Genomic DNA, 21,731 nt, shown 5'->3' with positions numbered 1-21,731 from the left:
AATGAAATAAACCCAGAAGGCTTTTAGCAACTGGACACAGTTGCATTTTATTCATTTCTGTTTGAGGCCTTTTACAAGCCTGGGTCAGGACTTTTCTTCCCAGCTGCTTCCAGGGAAAGGTTTTCTCTGTGTAAATTTGACTCTGTGCACAGTCAGAATCTTGTTTCTATCCAACCTTTGTATTCCCTCCAACCCCCAGCCCTGTGCAGAGCTGCTGTAAAACAGAAAATTGACTTCTCCATCAAACCCAGGGCTGAATTATCTGACAGGAGCTGTGCCTGGGGGGCCTAGCAGTTTTTCATTTCTTACACTATTACATAATGAGTACTTATTTTCCTTTTTAGGCTGCCTGCTTAGAGAGCCCAGCTGAAGCACAGCATTTCTGACATTTCTGTCTCTGTTCTGAGGACTGGGCATAGCTGGGGCACATGGCACCAGCTGAAGGCTCTTGTATGTTCAGGCATTCCAGCTCTTCAGCTGGTCGTGGGAAGGGCTGATTGCCCCACTGTCCCCATGAGACTTGAAAGATGTGTTAAGGAGCTAATTTTAAGTAATTAGGAAGATAAAATTAAGAATTATTTTAAGTCAAAGCTCTGAGACTGATGTAAACAGACCTAAGATACAGATTTGCCTGTTTTTCTAAGACTCATTCTGGGTTTTTAAATGGATAATGTGTATGAAAGAATAATTTCCTAATCTAATTAGTACAGAAAACTTGTCCTGATGGAGTTGGCTTCTCTGATTTATCTAATCAGGCCCAAAGTAATTTTTCAATTTGTGCTATTTTTTGGATTATTATTTCTTTTCCCCCACGAGGTTGTCATTTACAACTCGTGGGCTCATTTCCAGCAGCACCCCATTGAAACTGAATTTCTGAAGTGCATAATTTTCATTAGATTTCCTAAAAGATGTATTAAATAAAATTAGATTCAGTTGTGTTCTTGGCTCCTCATGTCAGTAGGACTTCCTAGGGAATTAGGCTGCAGCTCAGAGGTTGTATTTAAACATTATTTCTCAATCCAAATGTTTGGCTACTTGCTAGTCCTGTCATGCTGATGCTGCCATTTACTTCTAAATGACTTGCTTGTTTGCCAAGAGCACCTGGTGATGCTGTAGGATGGTGATGGGAGCTCTCACCATCATCCAGTGGGCATTAAACACCAAATGCTCCAAGTACTGGGCAGCCTGGCAGACAGAACCTGCTGGATTGCAGTGAAATGTACGTGCAGGTCTGTGCCTCATGTTTTCCAACCCCAGCCATATTCTGTCCTAAGAGTTCCAGCCTTGGTCTTTCCTCATGTGAAAACCACGTTGTCCTCTCAATCAGTTGTGTAACACTTCCCACAGCACCACCATGTTCCCTTCAGATATGGGAACAAAATCTGCATGTGCAGCTCAGAAAAATGGGCTCACACTTTCCTGCAGAGTCTGGGGCCCCTCCTAAAGTCCATGCAGGTTTTATAAAGCTGCTTTGGCTGCAGGAAGCTTTTCTGAGCCGGGTGGTTTTCTGTGCAGTGAGGAGCTGGAATGAACAGGTGAGGAGGAGACAAAATGAGGCCATTTTGTACAACCTCAACCATAAAATGGTTGCTAATGATTTCCTGGCTCTGTGTGTTCTGAAAGGACTGTTCCAGCAGAATTTCCTCTCCTGAGCTCTGCCAGGCCACTGCACACAGAGGGAATGGGTTCAGCTCTTGGGCAGTTGTGAGGGGGAAATTAAGAGGGCTGCTGAGTTTCTAAACATAGCAGGGCTGAGTTTAGGTGGGTTCGGTGGAAGGCTAGGCCTAGGCTGCTTAGGGTGAAGGCTGAGTAGAAGCTTAGGTGGAGGTAGGACATAAAGAAAGTTAAAGGGGCTGATTTGAGGTGGGAGTTGCCTGATAATAACAAAACACCCTGGAGGCGGAGGCTGAGGGTGGGGACGGGCTCTGCTGCTGAAGGTGGGCTCAGGGTTGGGTTTGTTTGCTCTCCCAGTGACTCTGTCCATTGACACAACCCTGTACAAACCTCTCACCCTGACATCTGCAGCTGAGCCGTGTGCTGTGTGTCCCTGCAGGAGCTGAACGTGCGGGCGCTGACGCTGTCTGCGGACAAGGCCAGGTACGGCGTGCGGCTGAGGGCCGAGCCCGAGCACACCGTGCTGGGCCGCCGCCTCAAGGGCGCCTTCAAGCCCCTCATGGCTGCCATCAAGGAGCTCAGCAGCGAGCAGCTGGAGAGGTTCCAGGAGACAGGTCTGTAGTGGGGCAGAGCCCTCTAGGGTGGCAGGGTATCCTTCTGTGGGCTTACAGAATCACAGAGTCATGAGGTTGGAAGTGACCTCTAAGATCATCGAGTCCACCCTATGCCCTAACACCTCAACTAGACTGTAGCACCAAGTGCCATGGCCAGTCTTTTCTTAAACACATCCAGAGATGGTGATTCTACCACCTCCCTGGGAAGAGCATTCCAGTACTTAATTATTCTTTCAGTGAAAATTTTTTCCTAATATCCAACCTATACCTTCCCTGACATAGCTTGAGACTGCATCCTCTGGTTCTGTCAGTGCTGCCTGGTGGAAGAGACCAACCCCACCTGACCACAACCTCCCATCAGGAAGTTGTAGAGAGCAATAAGGTCACCTCTGAGCCTCCTTTTCTCCAGGCTAAACTCCCCCAGCTCCCTCAGTGGTTCCTCACAGGGTTTGTGTTCCCAGCCCCTCTCCAGCCTCGTTGCCTCCTTTGGATGTGCTCAGTGTCCCAAGATCCTCCCCAAACTGAGGGGCCAGAACTGGACACAGCACTCGAGGTGTGACCTCACCAGTGCCAGGTATAGGGGAAGAATGACCTCCCTGCTCCTGCTGGCCACACCATTCCTGATCCAGGCCAGGATGCCCTTGGTTTAAGGGAGCTTAAGGCCTGCTTCCCTCTTGTTATCCCTCTTCAGCTGTTTCAAGGAGGAAATTTGTGTTTATTATTTCCTTTTTTTTTTTTGACAAAGTTTAGAAATGGTTGTGGACACACATTTTAAACTGTTCTCCTATTAAACTGTTCCTTCCTGTCAGAGGAGGTTTAGGGTTGATAATAGGAAAAAGTTCTTTCCCCGAGGGTGCTGGGCACTGCCCAAGTTCCTCAGGGAATGGTCAGAGCCCTGAGGCTGCCAGAACTCCAGGAGAGTTTGGACAGGGTGGGATTGTTGGGATGTCTGTGCAGGATTTGGACCCAGTCATCCCTCTGGGTCCCTTCCAGCTCAGGATGTTCTCTGATTTTAAGTGCTACTGTAAAGCCAAGATGAAGCAGAGAATAAGCTTTCTGTGAGACTGAATCAGATTGGAACTGAGTATTTGTGCAGTAGCTTTTATTCTAAAAGCATTCCTTTGATTCCAGAGTTACAAGTGGGTGTGAATTTTGCAGCTATATCTGTTTAGCAAACTGCTTAAATGGAAGTTTGGAGTTGGTGGAGTATACAGGTTATTTTTAAGTTTTATTCCATTCAGATGGTTCCACACAAACAGTTGCTGAAGTGCCTGTGTTTTACTGAGCTCTGCTGCCTGGAGAAATGCTTATGTGAAAAATGGAAATGTGGGATAATTCACTGCTGCTTACTAGTGTTTAACTGCTGTTTGACTGCATTGCAAATATACAAATATATATTCATTGCACATATTTGAAGGCTGATGCTTGGTTGAAGCTTTCTGAATTTAAAACTGGGGGTTTTACTTGGATGGTAAGAGCTGCTCTCCATCTGCCAACCCTGCAGGCAGCATTGTTGTGGAAGGACACGAACTCCATGGGGAGGATCTCCGTCTCATGTATCAGATGACAGAGGGATCTGCCCAGTTCGAGGCACACTCTGACGCTCAGGTATTTTATTGGTTATTTCCTCTCTCTCTTTTTTTGATTAAGGGAAGAGTTCCTCAGGAACCAGTAGGAAAATGGTGAGGTAGAAGCTTGGCTTGGGTTTGTTAGTTCAGGTAGTTCAGCACATTCCAGGAATGTGTGAATCCTGGAGCTGTTCAACGCTCTCTCCACTGTCATATTTTGTAAATGAGGCGCTCTCTAAAGGCATCCTGAGCTCCTGACAGTGTTACTTCCACCTTGTGTCCAGTTTGTCACCTGATCATCAATGTTTTGTGCATTTGCTCAGGTTTTGGTGCTGCTGGATGTGACCCCAGACCAGTCCATGGTGGATGAAGGCGTGGCCCGGGAGGTGATCAATCGCATCCAGAAGCTTCGCAAGAAGGTGAGCAATCCTTGGGGTGGGATGAGGCATTTCCATTCCCTTTCCAGCACTCTGGGCAATATGCACAGACTGCATTTTTAATTAAACATGGAGCCCTGTATCATTTACCCCTCATGTATGGCTTTCTGATTGGATTCCCTTGCAAGAGCTCTAAAGGATGTGTAGAGAAAATTTTCATGGGACATGTTGTTTTGGAAAAGATCAATGCAGTTAAGGCTGCATAAATCATGGACTCATAGAAAAGTCTGGGTTGGAAAGGACCTTTCTTCAGCATAAAACTGAAAAATTGCAAATTTTACCAAAATAGATATTCTTTACATTATGTATATTTAAAAAAAATCTATGTAGATCATACACACGCGCACACACACACACACATATATATATACAAACATATACACACCTCTGTAGTATTTTTAAATGTGTATATATCTCTACACCTATGTAGATTTATATATTTTAATGTTTTTTTACGTATATAAAACTTGAGGATTTATTTCTGTCTAAAATATAACCAGGAAGGATTGTGGCCATGAAAACTCTCCTATGTGTTACTGGATTTAAATTCAGGTTTGTAATGACATAAAACCATAATTTATTTTCACTATAATGAATATCAATATACTTAGTCTTGCCTAAACTCCCATGTTTTAAGATTCTTGATGTTTTTGTAGAAGGATCATTTTCTTCTAAGTCTTTTGTGGAAGCTTTTAACAACTGCTTGATAAATACCTTTTTTTTTAACTTGACAAGTATTGCTCTCTTGGTGTGTGGTTTTGCTGTCAGTAATGGTGTCTGTGTGTCCTGCAGAGGAACCTGGTGCCCACAGATGAGATCACAGTGTACTACAGGGCCCTGCCAGAGGGGGAATACCTGGACACTGTCATCCAGCAGCACGCTGAGTTCATTTTTGCCACAATAAAGGCAGACCTGAAGCCTTACCCGGTGCCTACCTCAAGGGAAGTTCTCATCCAGGAAACAACCCAAGTAAGGAGGAAAAGCACTGCTTGCATAGTTCATCTTATTTGCTTTTAACCCAACAAGCTGCTCCAGTTAAAGAATAATGGTGTCAATATTTATTGTGGGATACAGCAGATATTGTTTTCTATTTATAACTTTTTGTATTAGTCTTTCTTGGTTTATAAAAGAAAGGAGTTGGGTTCTGTATGCATGGTGATTTTGAAAATCAAGCTGCTTGGATACCAGAGTAAACAGAGTTGTTTGTCTGAACTTAATACACAGTTATTTGTACTTGGATTAGTGTGTTGTTTGAACAGCCAAAATGTTGTTGCTCTGATTTTCTCAGATTAATAGACTTTTGTGCTAGAACTACTCCTTCGAGGCTAAATTTGGCTTAAGACCAACTTGTTTAATATTTAAGGATGTTTTTTCCTCTGCCTTGTGTTGCTGAAGTTGTCTGTTGTAAAAGTATAGTTTCATATTTCAAATCAGCAGCAATTTCTGTTGTTTTCTTTGATTGCTGCTTCTGACATATTTGATGATAGTTTTGCCATGCTTTTACTGAAACTTACTCTATTCAAAAGACATTCCTAGCAGAACTGTGAACGAACTATTCTTCAATATAAATGTCCTGCTGGACCACAAAGATTAATTCACACAAGAGTGTAGGATCCATCAGACTTGAAATTTGATTTACAGAATGGCTGGGAAGGCAGGGAATAGCTGAAAGGAAAGGGCACATTTCATCCATCTTAATAGTTTGTGTAAAGGAAATGTTTTATAGTTATTAATGGCACTTCTGAGGTTGTACAGATTTGAAACAAAGCCCTATTTGTCCTTTTTCAAAACTATCAGTTTCATCTAGTGACAGACAGGGGGAAAACACTGAGTAAATACTGTGGTTAAGAAATCACTGAAAATCTTTTAAGTTTCTTCTACATATGTACTTATTTGATACTTCTGATGGATGACATCAAATCTGAATCGGAATGTAAAAGCAGCTGGAAATACAGTGCTGGGAATCACCTGTGTGATTGCCTGCCTCAGGTCACCTGAACCTGAGCTTTAGTGCTGGTCACTGTTGCTTTCCATGAAAACTTTAATGCCTGTGCAAGTATGGTTCCCCCCACACTTACTTTGCTCTTACCTAAATCTAATTGAGTATATTTTAGTGAAGAAAACCATTGTGGAAAGATGAGTGTATTGGTTTAATCATAAATACTGCTCTGTGTGTAGAGATGAAATCCTCCCCTGCCAGGAGGCACCTGACCTTGTTTTTGTGGCTAGAACTGATGGCTGTCATCTGGATGTCAGCAAAAACCAGGCAGTCCTCTCTGCTGTGGAGATGATGAGCTAGTGTGTGACCCTGGGAGAGGTTTGTGGATCAGGCCATGCATTTGCACAAATGTTGAATTTCAGACAGAGAAAATCTACAGAAATCATCACTAAATGGCATTGTTCTGCCAGCCAGTTCTGTGGGGTGTTGATAGCTCAGTTTAGAGAAATGCAGTTGTCTCATTGTGGGCCTCCTGCTACCTTGAAACCTTGGCAGGGAGAGGGTTTCAGACAAAACCATGAGCAGGGAATTGGGTTTGATGTTCTCTGTGCAGGAGAGAAGACTCGAGGGAGAGCTCAGAGCCCTTCCAGTGACTAAAGGGGCTCCAGGAGAGCTGGAGAGGGACTGGGGACAGGACACAGGGAATGGCTTCCCACTGCCAGAGGGCTGGGATGGATGGGATATTGGGAAGGAAATGTTCCCTGGGAGGGTGGGCAGGCTTGGAGCAGTCTGGGACAGTGGGAGGTGTCCCTGTCCTTGGCAGGAAGAGTGCAGTGAGATGGTCACCAAGGTAAAGCACCTTCCAACCAAGCCACCCTAGGATTCTACACAATGCTGCCAGTGCTGAGGGGGAACAGTCTGTGTGTGTGTGGGAAATGGAGGCACAGAAGAGCAGAAGTAATGCACTTGTTCATTATTATTTATTTTAAGGAGTCTCAGTTATAGGATCACAGAATGGGTTGGGTTTGGGAGGGACCTTGAAATTCATGTAGTTCCAGCCCTACCATGGACAGGGACAGTCACTCCAGAGAACTCCTTGAGGAGGAGCTCTGTGCCTGCTGCAACCTTCTCTGTGCTTATGGATGGGCTGGCTGTGCCTCTGAACTGTTTGTCACACACTCAGACTTCAGAGTAGATGTTCCAGAGAGAAACAGATGGCTGAGATTGCAGTGCAACTGTCAAGTGCTCCTTGGGAGTTTGTGTTGCTGGGCCTGCAGAGATGGATTGCTTAGGGCAGGTGCTTGACTCTGTTCTGCTGCAGCTCCTTTGTCACATCCAGAGCAGTGACATGAGAAAGCCCTTCCTGAGAAATCCTTCATGGGAGTGTGTAAATTAAGTCAGCTGTGGCAGGATCATTGCACCAAATTTCTGCAAGTTACTCAGAGGAGTAATAGGAGTCTGCTTGCTGTTGAATATATGTGGGGACTGGAACAAAATTGAAATGCACTCTGTTCTTTTTACATTTATTGTGATTACATTCAAGTCATTACTTCTGGGAAATTATCCTGGATCAATTTTTGATACAAGGCTTTAATTCTGAGCTCCTTTCCCAAAGACTTGCTCCAAGCCACAACAATAACAAAAAAGTAGTTTCTCAGAAACTATTGGGGCAGAAAAGTAGGTACTTGAAAAATGAATTTTGAGTTGTTAGTAGAATGGATAAACACAGAATGGCATTTGTTGCTGCATAAGTGTTTTTCCCTACTTTGTAATAGGACTAGAGTAAAGAATGACACTTCCAAATTTGTCTGTCACCCTTTGGACTGTGTCTCTTGCCAAAGACCATCTCTAAATTTACAAAACAAAATGGCTTAAATGGTCCTTTAGTACCAGTTGTTCATATGGGTGATTTCTGGATCTTTTTTGGAAGATCCATGTTGGATTTCCTGGAGTGCCTGCAGGTCTGACAGGGTCACTGGTGCCTCCTGGGGAGACTGTCAAAGGCTGGTGGGCACCAAGGCAGCTGTGACAGGGGGTTCTCAGTGCTCCCCCAGGGATAGTGAGGCTTCTCCAGGCAGTGACTGAGAGCAGGGCCCGGGTCAGTCACTGGAATCTGAATTTCTCTGGAAGAATGTTCCTCTCAGGCAGATGTGCTTTGGGATTGTATTTTGGGAGGGTGTCATCACTGCTCATCACTCGTGAAAATCAGGCTGTTTGTTCCCTGCCTTCCTGACATCTGGTACAGGCAGATTGATGTCTGAAGCAATGTCACTGAAGGCAGATGTAGGAAAAATCCCTATTTTATGGTAAATCACATTTAGTATAACAAGGCAAGATCTTAGTGTTGTTTATTGAAGGAAAACGTTTTGCTGTGTTTGTTTAATAAGCAGTATTGAAATAATGCTAATCTCTGTCTTTCCCCAGCTGAAGGGATCAGAGCTGGAAATCACGCTGGTCAGAGGGGGGGTGTTCCAGTCTGCTGGCCCAGCCTGTGCCTATGTCAACCTCAAAGTTTGTGTCAATGGGACAGAGCAAGGTAGGAATGAACATCCCCAGCTTGCTTTGTCAGGGCTGCTGGAAGGGAGAGTTTGGAAATAGAGTGGTGAAGGCTGGAGCCTGAATTCATTTGAAAGGTGGTGCAGCCTCCCCTCCAGTAGGAGCTTGAAATAATTATTGAAAATAAGTGAAAATAATTTAAATAATTATTGAAAATATTGAGAATAGTTATTCAAAGCAAAACCACAGCTGTCCATGATTTCTGCTGAGGGAAACTCTTCTGTGTGGACAGGAGTTGTCACTCCTGCTGCAGGGAGAGTTTGTGTGTTCGTATCTTTGTGGGGACTGCACTCTCTGGATTTGGGGTGTGCTTGAGGATTTGTAATCCCTGCTGTAGCACTGTGCAGGAGATGAGACATGGATGTGGAGGACATTGAAAAGCTCAGATATGAAGTACAGAGATGAAAAGAATACTTAAAACCAGCTAATGGCCTGACTGTGTCTTGGGCAGTGGACAGTGGTGCAGTGATGTTGTTACAAGGGTGAGTTAGATATTAAGAAGGGAGAAAACTAAATTCACTTGGAGAAGTTTTTTCTTGCATGTTCTGTCAGTTTATGTATGGAAATAAGTGTTCCTTGCTGGACATGGTCACAGAGCTGCTCCCTGAGTGAGAAGGAATCCAGCTGGGAAAGCTGGTGACCATCTCAGAGGGCACAGTCTCAGCTTTTAACCAATATAATACCTATAATATTAAATTATAGGCTGGGTTGTACCTTAGTAACACACAAATGGGACTGCCCCTTGTTAATAAAAGCAAATAGCACTTCTACACCATAAATCTGAAGTACACATCAGTTTGTTTCTCTGTTTTCTTTCCCTTTTCCCACTAAAAAAGTTTGGGAAGATGCAGTATTGCCAGTTTTAAATTGACTTAGAAACTCACTGGAAGTAATTAGCATCATTAGAAAATCATTAGAACTTGGATATTGCTTCCAAACTGCATTTTAATTTCTTAATTTTGGTTTTAGATGGTGTGTTGCTGCTGGAAAATCCAAAAGGAGATAATACCTTGAACTTCACTGGACTTGTAGATGCTGTCTCCTGCATTTTTGGTCTTAAAAATTCCAAACTGACAGTTTTTAATGGAAACACAGGTAAATGGAGTATGACAAGGAAAATTGAAAGTCTTTCTAGCACCAGCTAGGAGTCATTTACTGTATAATTATTTACTGTGTAATTTATATCTATCTAGCTAGCTATATCAAATTGACAAGAAAATGGGTAAGGAAATATTCCATTTTATAGTACTTAGCTTATGAGACTGTGTTTATAGTCACATCAACATGTTTCCAAAAGCTGCTGCTAAATGGTGCTCATCTGTTATCTTGCTTCCATTGCACTTCTCATCAGGACAAAATGTGATTTATTTCAGTGTTTCCACTGGGCCCAGGCTACGCTGGATCTTGATGGCGAGCTGCCATCAGCCTTTCCATGCTTTCCCTAATGGCTCAGTAGGCAGGGTGAGAACTTAAGCTGAATGCAAACTGTGATCTGTGGAAGAAAAATGTTGCCTTTCCACCCTAGAGAACCTTGAGGAGCTCTGCATTTCTTCTTTTTTTAGAAAAACCTATTGAATAATTTTTGCAGCTTGAACTTTAAGGCAAAAGAATGTAAAAAAACCCACAGAAAACTATAAAAATGCTAATTGCTTGGCTAAAAAACCTTTTATTAGTGGTTTTTTTAATGGAAATATTACTGAAACTCATCAGAGGGGGAGGTACTTGAGTTGGCTGACTTGGGGTGCCCCCAGGGCTGCTGAGGATCATCAGTTCATGTCCAAGAGTGACATCCATAAAGAAATAGTCTGTGTGTCACTGCTGCCATCTCAGTCCTTAGTTTCCTTCTTGTCCTGTCCTGAGAATATTTCTAGGAGGATTTTGGGGGTTTCCCACCTGATGTCATCCATTAGCTCCCTGTGATTAATCTTTCAGGTTGTGCTCAGCTCAGCTGAACAGTACTGTCATACAAAAGGATTAATCTTTGCTTTCAGTCAGAGGGGATTTAGGGGAAATCCTTCAGTATCTTCCTCAAGTTCCAGTTGTGTTTTGGAGAAGGAAATGGTTTTCCTTGAAATCCTTTTCTTAGTACGAGGGATAACAGTGGGGTCTGTGCCTGCAGAGGGGGGTCTGCACCTGTACTGTTCATTGTCACCACAGATAGTAAGAGATAACCTTCAAAAGGCCCAGAAGAGCTGAGAGACTCCCATCTCATTAAGTTTAGAAGTAGTTTAACTCCATATTTGGGGTTTTTCTGCCATTTATAGGACAAAAAGATGCAGCACAAATCCATTAATGCTGAAGTCCTAAAGGGAACTGGTGGAGAAAGTTGAAACCTTCTCTCTTCCTCTGCTGTAGTAACAAAGGCCCTTTTCCTTCTTTCCTTCTTTCCTTCTTCTTTCCTTCTTCTTTCCTTCTTCTTTCTTCTTCTTTCCTTCTTCTTTCCTTCTTCTTTCCTTCTTCTTTCCTTCTTCTTTCCTTCTTCTTTCCTTCTTCTTTCTCTTCTTCTTCTCTTCCTTCTTCTTCCCTTCTTCTTCCCTTCTTCTTCCCTTCTTCTTCCCTTCTTCTTCCCTTCTTCTTCCCTTCTTCTTCCCTTCTTCTTCCCTTCTTCTTCCCTTCTTCTTTCCTTCTTCTTTCCTTCTTCTTTCCTTCTTCTTTCCTTCTTCTTTCCTTCTTCTTTCCTTCTTCTTTCCTTCTTCTTTCCTTCTTTTCTTCTTTCCTTCTTCTTTCCTTCTCTTTCCTTCTTCTTTCCTTGTCACTTTTGCTCCTTAGGAATCATTTTGGGGCTTCCATCTTGGCATGCTGATTTTCACCTTTCAGTGTCAGTGGTCTGGGCAGAGCAGGGTATTTTCCCTGCCCACTTATTCACCATGTGGAAATTCCCTTGGAAAGATCAGATCATCAAATTGGCTTTTGTGGCAGTGTGTCACATCTCAAACAAGTATTGGTCAGCAGATGTGGCACCCTGGGGAGTCCCAGCTCAAGGCATGTGCCAGAAACACAGTCCTGAAAGGTGTCAGAGGACAGAACCAGAATCCCAGTGTTTGCTTTGGATACAATCCATCTGCTCTGCTGTGGGTAACCTCAGGTGAGGTCTCTTGGTGACTCCAGGGCTTGGAATCAGCTGCTGTGTCCCAGAGGAATTGCAGAGAAAGGTTGTGCACTCCAGACAAGTGATTTCTGAATAGTTCCTATGTGTGTTAATAAAATTGGGACCCAGTAAAACCATATTTCTGAATCCTCATTCCCTTCCTGTGGTTTCTAGGGCTGTCCACTGTACTTGCAGTAATTTATGATCATGTTCTCTAATTGTAATGAAGGTTTCCTTAGAGTTGTGCTGTGGCACAGAATCAGGCAGTTCTTCTCAGATGGGTCCTGTCCCTGCTTTTCAGTGCAGCATTGGAAGAATGGGATAAACATTTCCTCCCCAATAGTGTGTCAAGGTATTTTGAGGAACTGCACCCCCCAAACAAGGCTCTGGGACTTGCACTGACCTTCGCAAACTGAAAATAGAATTTGTCTCTTTCTGCATTAAAAAAAATGAAATTCAAAGGGAAGAAGCTGGGCTCAAGTCAGATGGTAAAAAAAGTTGTCTGTGACTTTTTTTCCTCTAGACTGCTGAAAACTCTCTAAGCTTCTTGTTTGGGGGGCTTGTAGATTTGCACTCAGCTTTCATGGCAGTAGCCCATAATGAAAAAGATTTATTTAAAACAGGTTCATTATGTTTATGGGAAGAAATGCATCTGTAGATCATGTAGGGCTTAAAATAAAAGGGAGGAGCAAGGAAGGTGGGGCAAAAATCCCCTACAAACTTTTTGACCTATGCCTTATTTCATCTTTATGATTTTCAGATGGCTGATTTTTTTTAATCTTCAATTTTTAAAAGTCTGTGAGGCTGTAAGGTACCTTAGAGGAGAGCATTAGCACTTAAACCCCACTGCAGGGAGAACTGACTTTTAAAGAGATTTTGATGAGCATTTGTAATGCCTGCTTGCCTTCAAGTCTATTGATACCCAGGAAGAAATGATCCATTTTTTCTTGCTCTTGTGACAGGGCTCTGTGAACAGACTCCTCTGTCAGCCCTGTGCCTGAGCTCTTCCCTGGGAAATGTCAGTGCTCCTGCAATGCCAAATGCTCTTTTGTTAATTGGGCAAACCCCCATTGCTGCAGCTCAGCCTCCTTGCCCTGCATGGATCCCCAGGATCTGCCAGCTGGGGAAGGGCAAACTGGGAGTTACTGGGGCCAAGTGTTCCCCCTCTGTCACCCCCTGTGCTCTCTCTTCCCATGGCCTGAAATGGTGCTGGCTCAGGAAAAACCTGCCCCTGCCTCCCTTCCATTGGATGGAACCTTGCTAATTCCTCTCCACTTGTTAATTCAGTTGTTTTCTTGCTTTCCTTAAAATAAAACCAAAAGCAAATCCCCTTCCTGTGCTTGAGACAGGCCAGAGCAGTGCTTGACTTTTGATTTCTTTTTTCTTTAAACTGTTAAATTGAAATTTGTATATATTTATATACAAATATATAAAAGTTGATATTTAAAATACACATTTTAGAATCTTAGGTGCAGCCTGAGATTTTTTTTGCTTCCTTGAGCAACCTTGTAAATGCTCCCAGTTCATCTCACTCTGTTCTGTGGCACTTGACAGAATTTTGAACTTGTAGCTTGTGATTGCTGTTCATCTTTTTATGGGGTTAGGTTTTTTGAGGGTTTGGGGCTTTTTTTTGGGAGTTGGGTGGTCGGTTTAGGTTTTTTTTTTAATTTATAAGTTTATAAACCTACAAAAAGTATACATTTATGAATTATTCCCCTTGAGATTTTCAGGTGAACTATAGAAAATGAGCTTTGCACAGTTTAGGCTCCTTGACATGTGGATAAGGCTGCTGTTGAATGAAAACCTGTTGGCTGGAGCTGACAGGTGTGCCTGTTCCATATGTACAGGAACACACAGTTCTGACAAGAAATTGAATGCATCAGCTCTCCCTGGATTTGATTTCTGGAGCTCTTTGCAGCACAGAGTGATGTATTCCTGTGTATTTTAATAGCATGCCCATCAGTGGCTCTGTTTGACCTCAAGGCTCAGGCAGTGCTGCAGGATTCATTTTTGTCACAGAAACCTCATCAGCTTCTCCTCCCAGCACTTCCAGGGGTTGCTTCTGATTTCCTTGGAGATGGGGCTCCTGGTTTGGGTCTGGCCTTCCCCCCTTCTCTCCACCTGCCTGCCTGGAGTCATGTGCTGGATCATGAGCTGTGCTGGCATTGCACACAGATACTCCTGTAGGAGGCTTTATTCATGAGCCATGACTTGAACTTTTTGGTTTGTTTTTTCTGGAGTTTAATATAGTTAATATCATAACTATAGTAATAATTTATTATTAATATATTAATTTATTCATTATTATATTAATTTAATATATTTAATATTTGTTATTAATAAATATCCTGATGTTGCATAGTAACACATTCCCAGTGCTGCTTTGGCCAGGGAAGTGTGGGTGCAAGCAAAAGTCACAGCTTTTCATATAATGAGATAGGAATAGAAAATAGAAAATAAAATTTGTCTTTTTCTACATTTAAAAAAATAAAATTCAAAGGGAAGAAGCTGGGCTCAAGTCAGATGGTAAAAAAAGTTTACTGTGACTTTTTTTTCCTCTATATTGCTGAAAACTCTCTTAAGCTTCTTGTTTGGGAAGCTTGTAGCCTTGCACTCAGCTTTCATGGAAGTAGCCCATAATGGCTACTGAATGGTTGGCTTGGGTGAATCATTTCTTGCTTGTTTGAAGTTAGCTAACTGTTTTTATTGCCTAAGTCACTATGTGCATAAGAAATGTTATACAGGAGCTAATTTCCACAGCAAACGAAGCACCCTCTTTGTGTTATTATGAAAACCAAATATTTCTGCACAAATCCCATTTTTCCAACAGAGAAGCTCTTTCTGGAGGGCAGGATGGTGAAAGAGGAGACAGTGGGGGCAGGAGTGAGAAGCTCTGGGTTGGCCTGACTGGTGTCCCTTTGTTTTACAGAGCTGCTGAAGCAGACAGACCTGCTGGGGCTCAGTGGGAGGACTCTGCACGTGACAGCAGGGTCAGCCCCTGGCCTGCCCAGCTCCCCCAGTGCCCTGCTCTGCCAGTACATCAACCTGCAGCTCATCAATGCCAAGCCACAAGGTATGGGGGCTGCTGGGCTGCTCTTCTTCAGCTGCAGCTTTCCACTGGGACATGGGGATTGTGGTTATTCTTTTTTTCCTAGTGTGTACTTTCTGATAAAAACAATCTTCCCTCTTCTCCTGAGAGCAAAAGGAGAGCCAGTTTGAGATAAGGGGCAGCAGTTAAACATGAGCCCCTGGGCATTGTTTCCCTGTTTCTGACCATCAGCTCACCTGTGCAGCTCATTGTAAAAGGCTGAGTCTAAAACTGACCAAGTTTGAATGAAGAGCCAGCTCTTCAGCAGGCCATTGGAAACAGCCTGTGAAACATTTCTTAGTGCTATTTAAAAGCCAAGTGAATTTTATTATTCATCTGGTCTGGAGTATAAATATATGTGTGTGTAATTCTGTTTCCCACCTGCTATTCTGGCATTCTTGAGAGCTCATGTGGGAGCAGCTGAGTTGTTTCAGTAACTTGCTCTTACCCTGTGCCCTGGTATGAGCCCTTTCTGACACTACTGAGAGCTTGCAGGAGCCAAAAATGTGGTTTTTTTACATGAGATTTGATCATAAGTAGGTGCTTGGTGAGCTTCTGCACGTAGTGGTTTCTGTGTCCTGTTGAAATATTTCATGTTTCCTGGACTCTGGGTTATTCTGTTGACCCATGTAAAGAAGTTTTCTTCTATTGGTCAAGCTGTCAATCATCACTTACATTTCTGGCTCTATAATTAATGAACTTAGAGAATATCTGTAGGTTGGTATTGCTAATTTATCTCTCAGTACCATGAAGAAATAGAGGTGAAATGGAAGAAGAAATCCTAAATTTCAATTTTCCCAGATAAATGAAGTAATTTCATTTCTCACCAATAGTGACTCAGCTGTTTTATCTTGTCCAGAATGCCAGAAAGGAACAGTGGGAACTCTCCTAATGGAAAACCCTGTTGGTCAGAATGGATTAACCTACAAAGCTCTTCTGCATGAGACAGCAAAAGTTTTTGGGCTCAGAAGCAGGAGGCTAAAGCTGTTCCTGGATGAAGTACTAACTCATGGTAAGCACAGACTTTTGGTTTGCTCATCTGAGGATCCTTGGAATTTGTTGTTGAGGAGCAGCTCATGTAACCTGAGATCCAGTTTAATTACTAAATCCACACTGTTCACACACTGGTTTGTAATTTTGCCCCGTAATTCAATATTAGCATAACAAAATCCTTTAAGCAAACACACAGATGTAGGAGCTCTAAGCTGTAATGCATTCCCTTTATGAAATGGCCAAGGCAAGGTGTTGTGAAAGCTTTTTCCTCCTGCAGTAAAGGTCAGTCAGCAGTGCCCTGCTGAGAGACTGAGCAGGGAATCTCCTCCTGGAACTGAGTCTACAGTAGGAATATTTTAAGAATCTGTTCAAACTTGTAACATTCATTTTATTGAATTGTCTTGGAGGATTGGAGTGAGTGGAAAAGAGTGTTGGATCTCTGTTAGAGCAGTGAGGTAGGGCACAGCCATTTGGGATACCTGGGAAGCAGGAAGCTTCAGCACATGCTCACAGGTCTGAAATGCTAAAGAGCCCCCCATACCCACTGACAGATGGGAAACAAAAATCTCTGATTCATGAGGAAGGTGTGACTGAAGCTTGAGCCATCTGTGGTGCTGAAAACTTGAACCAGAGTAATTTAGGACTTCATTTGACAGAGAGAATGGATTGCAAACTACATGGTAAAAACCAAAACAACTCCAAACAGGGATTCCTGGAGAATTGCAGGAGAATTCAGCTGAGTGAAATGATGCTAAGGGTTCTGTCTGCAGTGTGTCACAGTGATGTGGTTTACAGGCTGTTTGGGAGGGATCCATGACATTTAATGGCTTATCCCACATTACCTGTCCAGAAGTTGGACATCCTGCTCAAACTGCCCATCTCAGGGTGGCTGAGCTTCCTCAGGAGCTGCTGTCAGTGGGGAGGGCAGGAGGGGGCAGCTCTGGTGCAGCTGCTGAGAGCTGGGGTCACTCAGCTGCCTGTGAGGATTCAGGTGGGATATGTTGAAACCTGAGCAAGGAGTGGTGGGGAGGTTTTGTTGTGAATTTTTGGCTTCTTGGTTTTCTTGGGTTTTTTTGGTTTTTTTTTAATTTTTACTTTGTATGACCTTAAGTGTATTTATTCAAAAGCCATTTTTGTAATTCAAATGGCTCTCAGATGTTGATGAAACTTTATAGTGATAGTTTAAGCAAATGCCAAAAATAATGTGCTGGGTGGTGTTAACAGAGAACTGGAGCCTGGAGTGTTTCAGCACAAGGAGTAAAAACCAAGAAGATGAACCACACTTGGTTTGCATAAACTGAAAGGTATTTTTGTGTGCAGCCTTGCCCACCTGGGGATTCAGGGATTCAGGCACTCAGGAGCAAGGGATGTTGGGCACAGTTCCTCTTTTGGTTCAGCACCAGATGATTCTGTTCAGACACTGAAATAACCACTGTGGGAAACTCCAGAGCTTTGAAAGAGGCAAGGAGCTGACAGGACAGGAAAATGTACAGACAGGCAAAACAGCTTTTAAGGCTCAGTTGAAGTGAAGATTTTTAAAATGCCTTCACCTGAAAGGGAAATGGGTTAAATCACTGTAACGTTTGTAGCATGGATTCTCTAGAACTGTTTAAACTTAAAGTGTATGAAGTAACGATTCACAGTGATGTGAACATCAGATTTGAGAACTACTCCAAGGCCAAAACAACATATTTGGTCTTTTTAAACTCAGAGCACAGAGAGCTTGGTCCCAGAGGTTTATTTGTGGAGCTAATGCCTTGTAGCCACACTTCTGCTCTCTCAGATTTAATTCTCAGCATTCACCTCCTTGAATGACATTTTTTAAGTTTAAACACTGGCACAGCTGTATTTTATCTTCACATCTCATTGTATGAAAAATGAGTGCTGCATATAAAACACTTTGATGCCTCTAGAAAACATTAGGTCAATTAGTGTTTATCTATATTGTTGCAGTTTTGTAATCTCCCATTCATCTTCTGATCAATCTGTTCAAGGTCTTACCTTCAGAGCAACAAAGTTCAGTCTCTGGAGTAGGTTTTCTGTGCCTTAGTCTAAAAATAAAAATGTATTTGCTGTTAACAGTTTGAAACGTTTGATGAAAATAACCCAGGAATTGGAAGGTTGGTGCCTGTTCAATAAAAAGGAAAAACAATCACTTGGTGGAAAATGAGTTATTGGTTTTGAAGAGTTATTTTTATAAATGTTGTCAGTCCAGGCAGTTGGGCATCTGCTGTCCATTGCACAGAAGCTCACCAGCTTTTGAGAAACGAACACAAAAGCACAAGGGGAGTGCTTTTCACTCCCCTTTGTAATGTTGGAAAACATTCCAAAAAGAAATGTCCAAGTGGTGAGTGTTGCTTATTCCTGAGCTGGAGAGACAGAGGTTCCAGGTACCTGATTGTTCCACACTGGGGATGGTGGGGACACTTCAGGTGCTCCCTGCAAAGCCTTTCCCTGGAGCCATTAGCACAGACAGGAGGGTGTCCCTACACTGTGTTGATAAATCAAATTTCCAGTTTTTAAAACTAATTGTTGTGATAAATACTGCTGGAAATGGGTTCATGTAAGTTCCTAATTTTTCAAGATCTTATAAATAAATCTGTAATAAGAGACTTGGAGAGCCAAGCTCACAATTGGTTTGGCTGCTTCTGCAGACCAGACTCTTTTATATCCTGGTGGAACATGTTCCTGGGAAGGAAGGTTGTTGAGGGAATAAATCCCTGATTACTGTATTGGATTATAGCTCTGGATGGATATTCAGCTGCTTAAAGGGTAGTATTACAATGGAAGAGAACTCCTGAAAAGCACTGTGATCCATGAGGACTTCTCAGTTCTCTCATTAACAGATGGCTTTCAAAATCAGTGCAGCTTCTGTGTGTTTAGTCTAAAAATGAAACATTTTTCAAAGCAGGGTGGGGCAGGACCCTGCAGAAGGGCTCCTCCTGAAAGGCCTCCTCCCCCAGCCAGTCTGGGTGTTATTAATGTGTCCTTGGTGCCAACACTGGTGCCAGATCTTTATAATATCTTGTGTTTGCTGGGGCTGTCTGCAGGGTTCCAGGGTGAGAGTGACGCTGTGACCCCAGTCCTTGTTGATCTGGATTTCACCAATGCTCTCTGCTTACACCTGCCAAGGTTCTTATCTCTCTGAGCTTTCTTAGTGCAGAGGCCTCAGGGTGTTTGATACTGGGGTGACTTTTGTAGCTCCCAGTATTCCAAACACTCTGCCCTCAGTGGGGCAGCTGATGGCTGCCGGAAAAGTCAGCAAGCACCAGGCTTCTTGGGAAAAAAATCACATTTCACAAGCTAAGAGTGAAATATTTCCAGCTCCTGCAAGCTTTGCAGGTGACTTTCCCTAGACACAAGTGGGATTACTCTGTGTTTGTGTTTCTTGAGTAATTACAACCCCTGAGTCAGCCTGGTGGAAGCGTGCTCTGTCCTTGAGAGGTTTATTGGGACTTTATCCTGTTCCTGTTCCAAACTCTGGGCATGCAGCTGTGAGGAGAAGACTTAGGGAATTATCCTGTATGGTCAGACAGTCTTCAGGCATACTCAACAAGATTCCAGCAGTAGTTCTTCAGCAGGTACTGGTACAATCCTTGCTTTACATATAAGCTGTGTATGAGGGACTGTTCATATTGACTTCATGTCACAGTGTTAGAGTTTTCTGAACTAGGTGCTGCTCTGTCAGGATGTGAATGAGAGAGCTGTGGGCTGATGTAGACTTTCAAAAAGTTCTACTTTGGAACATTAAACAGGCTCTTCTGCTCTTGCAGGGACACTGCTGATGTGTGGTGACCCTTCCTTTTGATTTTAAAACCTTTTACTATCATACTTTCATGCCCTGGGCTTTAACGGGAGAGAATTTTGAGCTGAGCAGTTTCTGTCCTAGTCCCACAGCAAAAATGTCTGAATAAAGCAATTTTTAAAAAAAAAGTTTATAGTTCTCATGGTAAGCAAGAGCACTAACTCTTGTTTCTCTCTTTTCCTTCTTTCAGAGATCACAAAGGATGTTTCTATGAAGAACCTGAACATGAAGACCCTCTATGTTCATGTCATACCCACCACAGCTGAATGTTGAGAATTCCAGATTTATGACCGTGTAGACTTTTTTCCACAAAAAATGAAGTCAAAGGAAGTTATTATGCTTTTAGATGACCATCCAAGTTGTGTATGGTACTTTTAACATCTCTAGTGGCACACAGGATGTTTTCTACCAGTGCATGTCTAATATGCTGCTCTTTGGTTTCAAATACAATGTATTTTCATTATGTTATCTTAATATGCTGTACAAGGTGTTCAGAAACCTTAGATATCTATGCAGTAATTTGCCTGAGAGAAATGGGACTCGTACCTCAGTGATGCTGTTCTCTGCCTGTCCTTTGTGCAGAGGGCATCTTTTCTAAACCATGGCTTACCTACAAGGCTCTGTGATATATTCCCACCCTCCCACAACAGCTTTGTAACTTATTTAAGGGTTATCTGGATTTGTTCATTCATACTCGCTGGGTTTTCATCAAGTGTGTGGCTCTTGATTTCAAATACTCCCTAATTTCAACACTTGGAACAATAAATTTGCTTCATCTCCTGACTCTTTGCTTCCCTGACTTCAGAGTATTTTGCTTCCTCAGGATTTCTGAAGAAGAGACCTCTTAGAGCTCCATATGGATCAGGAGCAGCCAGAGCCACCTGAGATGTGACAGTGCTGAGCACCAGTGGCAGTTTGCATTGTGGTGCTGACAGGTTTGGGGACTTGGTTTGTTCAGGAGCTTGGGGGGAGTTGTTGTGATGCAGCAGCAGTTTCAGACTGAAAACAGTTGGGGTTTTAGTTTTTGTAGCCTGTCAATGTTCCAGTGTTGACTCATGTACCTGCTGGAAGGAAGGGGAAGGCAGAGCCCCCCTTTGGCAGTGCTGGGGAGTTTCTGCCTGGTTCACCTGGAGCTTTGAGCACACCTGGGGGTCCTGCACCTCCCTGGGAGCAGGCAGAGTGAGCCCTGGCTGTCCTGGCAGTGCTGAGAGCAGCAGGACACACACTGCAAACAGTGGAGCAGCAGCCTGGCAGAGCAGAGGCTTCTGTGCACGTTTTTCCATTGCTCTGTGAGTTTCATCATCACTGTGAGCAAAACCCAAAGCTGGTTCATGATAACTCTGTGTTAGTTGGAATAACTATAGATAGCTGTTCTGTGTAACTCCTGCACTAGTGGACTGTACCAAAATTGTAAAGACTCTTTGAAGTGAACCAACTTCCTGGCACTCAGCTTACAGAAAATTGTTTTATTAGTATTAAAAATGGCTGTGCCTCCTGAATCACTGGCCTGTTCAGGTTAATGAATACTGGATGTTGCCCTCTGCTTTTACCTGGAAGTCAGCTGGTTTTTGGTGACACAGTGACATGGAAATGCAATTTGTATTGGTTTGTGGGGTTTCTTTGTCACATCAAAAATGTCCAGGTTTCATCTTCTGTGAAAGCAAGATTGCTGTTCCTAAAGTAACTTTGCTTTATTGTTGATGGAGAATAAAGGGAGATGGTAAATGATTGCAACCTAACCTCATTCTTAATGAGCCAGTCTAAGGTCCCAACACTGCTTGCATTTTTAAAGACTTATTTGGGATTAAGCATTTTGTCCTGTTTCATCTCCCTCTCCTTTCTTCACTGCACACACTTCAACATGTCACTCTTCCTTTTTCTCCTTTTTTTTTTGTTTTGTTGTTTGTTGTTGTTGTTTTTGTTATTGTTTTTGTTTGTTTTTGGTGTATGTGTGGTTGGTTTTGATTGTTTTGTTTTGTTTGTTTGTTTGTTTTTAACTTGCTCTGCTTTCTGTCCACATCAGCACAGT

The 21,731-nt window shown here is 42.9% G+C and overlaps 1 protein-coding gene across 3 annotated transcripts in view; it reads left to right on the top strand.

Moving 5' to 3' along the window:
• The window catches only part of IARS1 (isoleucyl-tRNA synthetase 1), a 95,503-nt gene extending 75,018 nt beyond the window's left edge, over nt 1-20,485 (top strand). For 2 of the 3 annotated variants that reach the window (XM_030956514.1, XM_030956515.1), the window contains exons 27-34: nt 2,054-2,228; nt 3,733-3,836; nt 4,120-4,215; nt 5,026-5,202; nt 8,597-8,708; nt 9,698-9,823; nt 14,746-14,889; nt 15,764-16,156. In XM_030956514.1, the coding sequence (XP_030812374.1) occupies nt 2,054-2,228; nt 3,733-3,836; nt 4,120-4,215; nt 5,026-5,202; nt 8,597-8,708; nt 9,698-9,823; nt 14,746-14,889; nt 15,764-16,068 (1,239 nt within the window). In that variant the 3' untranslated portion in view covers nt 16,069-16,156. Of the gene's footprint in view, nt 1-2,053; nt 2,229-3,732; nt 3,837-4,119; nt 4,216-5,025; nt 5,203-8,596; nt 8,709-9,697; nt 9,824-14,745; nt 14,890-15,763; nt 16,157-19,892 lie in introns of those variants that run through there. The other variant, XM_030956516.1, reaches the window with a different exon arrangement.
• The last annotated feature ends 1,246 nt before the right edge of the window (nt 20,486-21,731 follow it).

This window comes from Camarhynchus parvulus, chromosome 12 (genome assembly GCF_901933205.1).
Source record: "Camarhynchus parvulus chromosome 12, STF_HiC, whole genome shotgun sequence".
Classification (NCBI taxonomy): domain Eukaryota; kingdom Metazoa; phylum Chordata; class Aves; order Passeriformes; family Thraupidae; genus Camarhynchus; species Camarhynchus parvulus.
This window is presented reverse-complemented; position numbering and strand designations above follow the sequence as displayed.